Here is an 8,753-nt window from a genome sequence, read left to right as displayed (position 1 = left end):
TTTCTATTGCGCCAAACCATTTCTGATTCAGCAACAATAAGCATATATGTGAGATCTATAAGGGTCACGTCGCGGTTCATCATATAGTACTCTCTTACGAACTCACTATATGAGTTAGGAAGTGACTGAAGAACCCAATCAACAGTCATTTCCTCACAGACAACGGATCCTAACATTCTTAACATATCGATGTGCGACTTCAACCCTAGGACGTGTGCACACATCGACTTTCCTTCTTTATGTTTACTTGCCAAAAGGGCTTGAGTGATCTTGAACTTTTCAAGCCTTTGAACTTGTGGGTTAGGGAGAATAATTGGAGGAGGTGGAGGGAGTGAAGCATGATTTCTTGTTCCTTGATCGAATCGTGGAATATCATCTTCATGTGGAATGCTTGTTCCACGGGATTTGGGAAGACCATAGTTGTCGAACTTTGACATCTACAATACGGGAGAAAATGAATTCAAGTTAGTTGATTGATTGAGTCCTTAGTAAATCACCCAAATGAAATACTAAGGCTAGGACCCAACATAATATTCTACAACTCGGGAAACGGATGCCGTAACCCTAATTGCAGAATATTTGAAGGTAAGTGAATGACGATTCACTAATTTCCACCACGAAAAACGAAAAAGAATTTAAGTTTTAAATCTATGAAAACTCCTAGATCCTTTGAGATTCATTGAACTTTCAATGGCATGTTTAAATCTCGATATGCCCCTCTTGTTTGTGACTGGGATGCCGAGGATCACAAAGCGGGTGTGAATAACCATGCAAACTTACATGGTGTCCTCATATGTTACAATCACCTATTCGATGTGCCGGTAAACCACACACACTCCACCGAACTATGACAAGCATTGAGTCACCCTTTGCTACCTTTGCTTAGAACCATTTAGTGTGCCGGTAAACCACACGCGCTCCACTAACGTCTTCGCAAGGGCACAAAGTGCAATTTCATGGAATTGCATCAATTCACTTTTTCCTAAGTAACTAAGATTGGGAATTTTATGAAAACATTTAGTTACTTTTGTAATTCATTATACTTATAATGGAAGGTTTCGTCCTATCCTACCCGTTCGGCTAACAACCCTCCACTAGTCAAGAGTGCGGTGGGTAAGAGTGGATACCCATTCAATCGCCATTTTATAGGCAATTTCCTTAAACACCCCTTATAGACCAGCTTCGTGAATGAGGCCTACTAACGGTAAGACTGACTTTTACTCATACATATATATAATGTTAGACTTTTAATGTTATATATATAGTATAGGGTGTATTTTACACTTTTAAAATATTAGGTGGTCTAATTTAACAATTATACTTTTAATTCAATTAAATTGTAAACCTAAACTTTTATGGATTTATTAAACCTCTTTTAATTATACACCTTAATTAATTAATAAAACCATAAGGGTGTGATTTGAACTTTTTCAAAACAATACTAGAGTTTTAGAATTTAACATTCCTAATTAAACTTTTAATCAACTTTTAAATTCCAAAACTTGAGGGCAAGTTTTGAAACATTTCAACACATTAGGGTTTAGAATTTAAATATACATCAAAATTAAACCATTTAATCAAAATTTAAATTCCAAAACTTGAGGGCAAGTTTTGAAACCTTTTTCAAAACATTGGGGTTTTAACTATTTAAATTTCAAAAACAACAAAACTTTTGGGTTCAAATCTAAACTATAAAACCTAAAGGGCAAAATATGAAACTTTTCATAACAACAAGGATCAAATAACAAATAATTCAAATTAACATTTAATCACATAATTATCCATATTTGATTTACTTAATGATTTCTTGCAAAACAATTTATCAATTTAGTCAAAATAATTAATCAATTATCACATAAGGAAACAATTATCTTATTAATTGATAAATATCTTCAATTAGATCAAAACTATAGTCATATATATCAAAAAATCAGATTTATATTGATCTAATATGATAAGGTAACTATCCATAAGCAAAAACAGCAAGAAATCGCGAAATACCCTCCATCTGACGAGTTAACTCGTCGAGTCAGGCTTGGACTCGTCGAGTCTGCATGGACTCGGCGAGTTCAGCCATGGACTCGGCGAGTCCAGCCTCCAGAAACCCAAAAAACGAATTTTCCAGTTATACAATGCATCAATACAATTGAACCAAGCTAGGCTCTGATACCACTGATGGGTTTTGGTCATAAGACATCCTATGTGCTCATACAAACCCTAATGCTTGGATCTAGGTTTCTTTATTGTACATGCTTTGAATCCAAGACTATAAACCCTAATTCTAGCATATGGAGATCAATATTAACATATAATTAGGTTTATGATATTACCTTGATTGTTATGTAGCAATAACGATCCCAATTCCTCCTTGAATTGACTTTGGAAGGCTTAGAGTCACAAGTGTCACTCCTCTAATGGCTCACAAACACCATAAGCAAGAGGATGAAGAGGAGAGAGGTTAGAGGCTACCCAAAACGTGTTCTAACCCTAGAAAAGAAGTTCCCCACGTTTTTGAGCCTTAAGGGTTCTATTTATAGTGAGGCTATTAGGGTTATCTAACAAGGAAACCCTAATTTGGTTGCTTAAGCCCTAAGCAACCCATAGACTCCTTTAATCAAGCCCTTGGACGATTTCCTTATGGGCTTCCCATAAGAATTCGTCCACCTCTTGATTTAAGACAATCCATGGCCCAAATTGCAATTATCTTATAATTACAATTCCAGTCCCTTAAGTTTAATTAATCTCTTTTAGTCACAAAACTAATTACCAATTAATTATTGACTAATATTAATTAAACAATATGATTTCTCCTTTAATATATTATTCCCATAATATATTAATAAATCACATTTAATCCTTTCTCTCTATAATTCATCCTATCAAGTTGCTTTGGTGAAGGCAACCCAAAAGGACCATGCACCATCGGGTCAAGTACATACCAAAATAGTTATGGACTTAGACACTAATCCAACAGTTTTAACTGATCAAGATGCTGCAATAAAACAAACTGTTAAGAATGTGTTTCGTAATTCAAAGCACCGATTATGTATGTGGCATATAATGAAAAAGTTGAAAAAAAGGTATTATTTTAATATATTTGAAATATATTACTTATTAGTATATTCATTTATGAATATTGATTGTTATTTTACTTATTATTATTTATTCATTTATGAATATTTTTGTTTTAATACAGATATCAGATGATTTATTTACAAACACAGACTTTATAAAAAGGTTTTCGAAGCTTGTTTGGGACATTAATATGAAACCTGATGTTTTTGAGGTGAAGTGGGGTTTGCTTATGAAGGAATTCAATCTTGAAGACACAAGATGGTTTAAAGACATGTTTACAATACGTGATTCATGGATACCTGGATATTTTAGTGATATTCCAATGTGTGGTTTGATGAAGACTACATCGAGGTCAGAGAGTATGAATTCATTCTTTAATACATATTCAGAAAGTGGGAACTTACTTTTGAATTTCATGATGAATTACGACACTGCCATTCAAAAGCAAAGGAATACTCAACGAGAGCTTGATAGGGCATCAAAGAAAGCATCATATAAAATGCAAACACCTCGAGAAATAGAACTGTAAGCATCAAAGGTTTATACAAGTACATTATTTTTTGAGGTGCAAAAAGAAATATATAAAGCATGTTTTTTCTGTACGTACTCATATGTTGGTATTGAAGATGGTTGGGAAGTTTACATTGTGCAGCACAACAACAGTAAAAGTGATTTTAAAAGTGGATTTAAGGTAATTTTACTTGTTTTTTTTTATGAAAAATGTAATAATATTCATATATGAATATGATAATATTCATATATGAATATGATAATATTCATATATGAATATGATAATATTCATATATGAATATCAATATTCATATATGAATATTATATGAATATATGAATATATATGAGTGTTGATATGAGTAGTCTTATATGAATGTAAATGTGTAAATTTTGTTTTTGTATCAGGTTGAAATAAAAGCCGAAGAGAAAGAAATAAATTGCAGTTGTGAACATTTTAAGTGTATGGGTGTTTTATGCATACATGCTTTTACAATAATGATGAGATGTGGTGTTAAAGAAATTCCTGAAAGGTACATTTTGAAGAGATGGAGAAAGGATGTGATATCAAGAAATTATCGTTTTAGTTCTATTCAATCCGATTCAGGTGATTGTGAGAATGTAAAGCTAGTCAATGATTCATATTATAGTTTTGAATCATGTTTGGATATTGTAAGAGATGACAAAAAGAGATTGACTTTGTTTGCTGAGAAACAACAAATGTTGTTGAAGGAATTTGAGAGTGATTATATTTCTCCTGGATTGAAAAGCAAGACAGATGGTGAAGTCGTATGCAAGCTTTTGGGTGTTACTATTCCTATTCCAGAAGAGATTAATATTCATGTTCCTGAAGTTCAAAGCAATAAAGGTTCTGGAATCAAGAAAAGAATTCCAAGTGCAAGTGAAGTAGCATATGAAAATTCTAAAAAAGAACATAGAATGTGTTCAGGATGTGGAAAGCGAGTTCCACACAATTTACGTACTTGTCCAGAAAGAGTTGGAGCTGCTAAATCAGCAAAAGACAGTTAGGGATTTTTTTTATTCATTTATGAATATATGCAGATAAAAAAATAAACAATAATATTCATGTATGAATAATACACATTTATATTGATATGGTAAATTGATATGTTGATATTTGTTTTTAAATTACTATAAAATAAGTTATATTGATATTGTGAATTATTTATAAATGAATATAAATATGTGAAATTTGTTATACTAATAAATAAGTAATATTCATATATGAATTTTTTTATGTTAATATCTGAACTTTGTTATACTAACATATTACTTTGAACTTATTCATAAATGAATATATCATATTCGTATTCATTTATGAATAAATAAAAATAAATTTTGAAAATATTTGAATATAAAAAAATGACATAAATAAGCAAACTTGTTTCTACTAATAAGTTAGTTATATTCATATATGAAATTTGTTATATTCATATATGAACTTTGTTATACTGACATATTACTCCTAATTTAATCATAAATGAAGATATCATATTCGTATTCATTTATGAATAAACATAAATAAAATTTGAAAATATTTAAATATAAAAAACTGACAGAAATAAGCGAAGTTGTTTCTATTACATAATCATTCAACACAAGATAATAAAAGCTGTTCATAAGACTTTCACAAAATATTAAAACGATGTTCAACAATATTTAACAAACCATTTAAAACTTGTTTCGCAGAATCATCTTACATGTACTTCAAATCCATTCATCTTCAACACAAACTGTTCTATAGCATCACACTTCAGCATTCTTTCATCTTCACAAGCAATCATTAATATTCTTTTAACCTTTTTTGAATTGTTTGCATAGCTTTGTATGCATGATCAGTATGCACTTTGAATTCATCTTTTTGATATTTTTCAGCAAGATCCAACACCTTAGCCTTCAACATGTTAATTTCAGAAGTTAGCATTATGTGTGCATATCTTTGCCTGAGCTTCTCTAAAGTAGTTTGCTGAACTGCACTTTCTTTATGAAGACCTGGTTTCCACTTTGAGAGTGGTTGTCCCATATAGGTCTCCATATGTATCATTGCAAAGACCCCACAATCAACTTTGTTTTTAACTGTTCTCCATGACATTTCAAGTCGTTGGGGTTTGATACTTTCTTTTGAGATTGCATTTGCTCTTGGATGGTTTATTTCTTTAAAGTATCTCACAAACAAAATTTTCTGATCATTAAATAAAATAAAAGTTAGATATGTAATAAATTGGTTCTTTTATGTTGTTGTGGACTGGGTACATACCAAAGGTTTCATTATTACTCCGTATTTCCCTTCATAATCCCCCTCAACTGCACTATTGTCTAGAATTTCAATTGACGGTTTCTTTAAGTTGAAGACAATCACAAAAATGTGAGCACTTTTAACAACTAGAAAGAATACCTGTTTTTATGTATATAATGGTAAGTATTTTGTTGATAAAATATATATAAAAAAACAACTTTAATTAACATACCATGTCAATATCTTTTATGTTCAAGATTTTTTTGTACCCATTGGTACTGTAATGAAAGTTCTCCTTGAATTTTTCATACTTTCTTTCATCAGACAATGTTGAAGTTAGATAAGCAGTCTGTAACCAATATAATCATATGTGAATTTCGATTGAATATATATAATTATGTTAAAGAATACATCATATTTGTATAATCATATGTGAATTTAAGTTGTAAAAAAATATAATATTCATAAATGAATACATCATATTGGTGTAATCATTTATGAATAAGGAAGGAATTAAGGTTAGAACATAAACTTACAGAAACTCCAACTTTCAAGAAGAGTCTGTATGGTGAATTTCCAAAATCCCTTTCCAGTTCTTGGTGGTTAAGTAAATCAGACCAAGTGTCTAAAACTTCTCCAAAAATCTCTGTGTTTGCATATAGACTTTCCATAACTGCTCTTTCTACTATCTGACCATATTTTGTCTTGACAACCACATCTCTGCAAATATATAATCAAAATGTCATAGATTATTATCTATATAATAATCATATATGAATAAATATAAAATAAAGTTACTTACGATGTATTGCCTTGTAAGTTGAACAACCATTCACAGACAATACTCTCCTGATGTGTCAGTTTGGGTTTTGTGTCTGTTATTCTGCATTTGAAAGGTGATTTGAAAGCATCAGCAAGCTTCTTCTCTCTTGGTTGATCTAGATCATGCTTTGATGGTCCTACTTCAGTAGGAATTGATACAGAGATTGGATTTGGATTAAGAACATTTTTCTTTGCTAATCTAATAACAACCTTCTGATGGTCGTCTTTGATTTGTTTCTTTGTAAGTGCTTTTTTTGGTGAAGATTCATTAGATTTTTTACTTGAAGTTTGATCTGAATCTTGACTGAGACCTAGACTAAAGCTTGGATGAGTATCTCCATGCCAGGAGATTTATCATATAAATAGTTGTAAGTTAATTATAATATTTGAGTTTATATTTTGAAATGTTTATCCAAATTGTTACCTCATTTATATCCTTTTGTCTTGTCAGTTTTTTCTCCTTTCTTGTTTTGATTTTCTGACTTTTTCTTTCCTGAAAGATAAAGAAATGTGATTAAGTAATTCATATGCGAATAAGTAATGTATTCATTTATGAATAAGTAATACATATCATTATTTATGAATAAGTAATACTATATTTTTTATTTATTCATATATTGTGTTATTCATTTATGAATAATAAAACTTACTATATTCATTTATTAGTAAATCAACTATTTACCTCTATCTTCTGCATTTCCTTTTTCAATTTTTGTTTGTTTTTCTTCACATCCATCTTTCGTGTTCTTAGCTTCCGTTCCTCCTTCATTTCTATCCTCAGAGTTTTCCTTGCCTGAAACATATACATCATATATGAATATTTTTTATTTTTTATTCATTTATATAGTATATTATTCATTTATGAATAAACAATGTTATTAAAAAATCAATATAAATATTGTAATATATTTTAAATCATTCATTTACCTGTATCATCTCCCTTTGTTTTTTCAACTTTTGTTCCTTGTTCATGTACACCTTCTGATTTTTCCTTTTCTGCAAGAGTATTAGTTTTACCTGTACTCATTGGTGACCCTGGTCAAAATTTAACAAACAAAATTGTTATTGTGTATTGATATTTTTATATATTTTTTAAAATAAAATTAAGACAAAATTTACCTATATCAATATTATCGAAAATAGTTTTCATTTCAGGGTGATTCCAGATTTCATCTTCTTGACTATTTAAACTTGAAACTCCAATTCCAAGGACATTGTCCACAATGTTGTCAACAACTTTATCCAACAAATTTTGATTTTTAGTTTGTTGAATAGTCTCTTCATGATTATTTGTTTCCTCAGCATGATCATCTTTTTCTTCTTCATCATTCTGATTTTCATTCCTCTTTGCATCTTTCTATTTTACTCTAATTTCACCTTCTATTTGATTCTTATCTGCATCATTCATTATTCCTTCATTATCTGCTTCATTTGAATCAAGCAAATAATCTACTTCTAGTTGACTTGCACCATTATCACTGTCTTCTTCACCATTTCCCTCTTTATCTTCATTTTCTGTTTGATCATTTGTTTTTTGACCCATTATTGGTGTCAAATTGATTCCTTCAACTCCAATTTCATTAATTGGAAAAATTAAAAAGTGTTATGCTTTCAGTTTTTTCTTCAACAATCATATTTTTCATCTTTTCTTTGAAAATTCTAAAACTTTCCTTTTCAGGGAACTTTGTCATCGCATCATTAAGCTTTGAATTCAGCTTTTCCTTCATCCTCTCAAAACTATTAATCATTTTTGATATTTTTGATTCATATGCCTATGTAACAAAAAGAAGTATATGATTAGAATTTAATATAATAATTTAATGTAATCATATATTATTAACATGTTAAAACTAATTACCTCAATAGAATGATCTTCATCTTTATCAGAATCACTGTCTTCGAGATTTGTATCTCCTTCATTTTGTTCATTAACAAATTATTCGTTTAATTCTCCAACTCCAAATCTACCTTTTTCTTGTTCAAATGTCTCTCGATATCTAATCTTCTCTGAACTCCAATAACAAATTGTTGGACGTTTACGTGTTACTGGTAAAACTTCCGAGTGAATGTTATCAGCATAGAACAACTGCAC

At 30.1% G+C, this 8,753-nt stretch overlaps 1 protein-coding gene across 1 annotated transcript; it reads left to right on the top strand.

Moving 5' to 3' along the window:
• The first annotated feature begins 4,080 nt into the window (after nucleotides 1-4,080).
• On the top strand, nucleotides 4,081-4,611 carry LOC128127930 (uncharacterized). The gene has a single exon (XM_052766678.1). The coding sequence runs from the start codon at nucleotides 4,081-4,083 to the stop codon at nucleotides 4,609-4,611; it is 531 nt and encodes a 176-aa protein (XP_052622638.1).
• Nucleotides 4,612-8,753: the final 4,142 nt, after the last annotated feature.

This window comes from Lactuca sativa, chromosome 8 (assembly GCF_002870075.4).
Source record: "Lactuca sativa cultivar Salinas chromosome 8, Lsat_Salinas_v11, whole genome shotgun sequence".
NCBI lineage: Eukaryota > Viridiplantae > Streptophyta > Magnoliopsida > Asterales > Asteraceae > Lactuca > Lactuca sativa.
The sequence above is the reverse complement of the archived record's forward strand: the minus strand, read 5'-3'. Positions and strand labels throughout refer to the sequence as shown.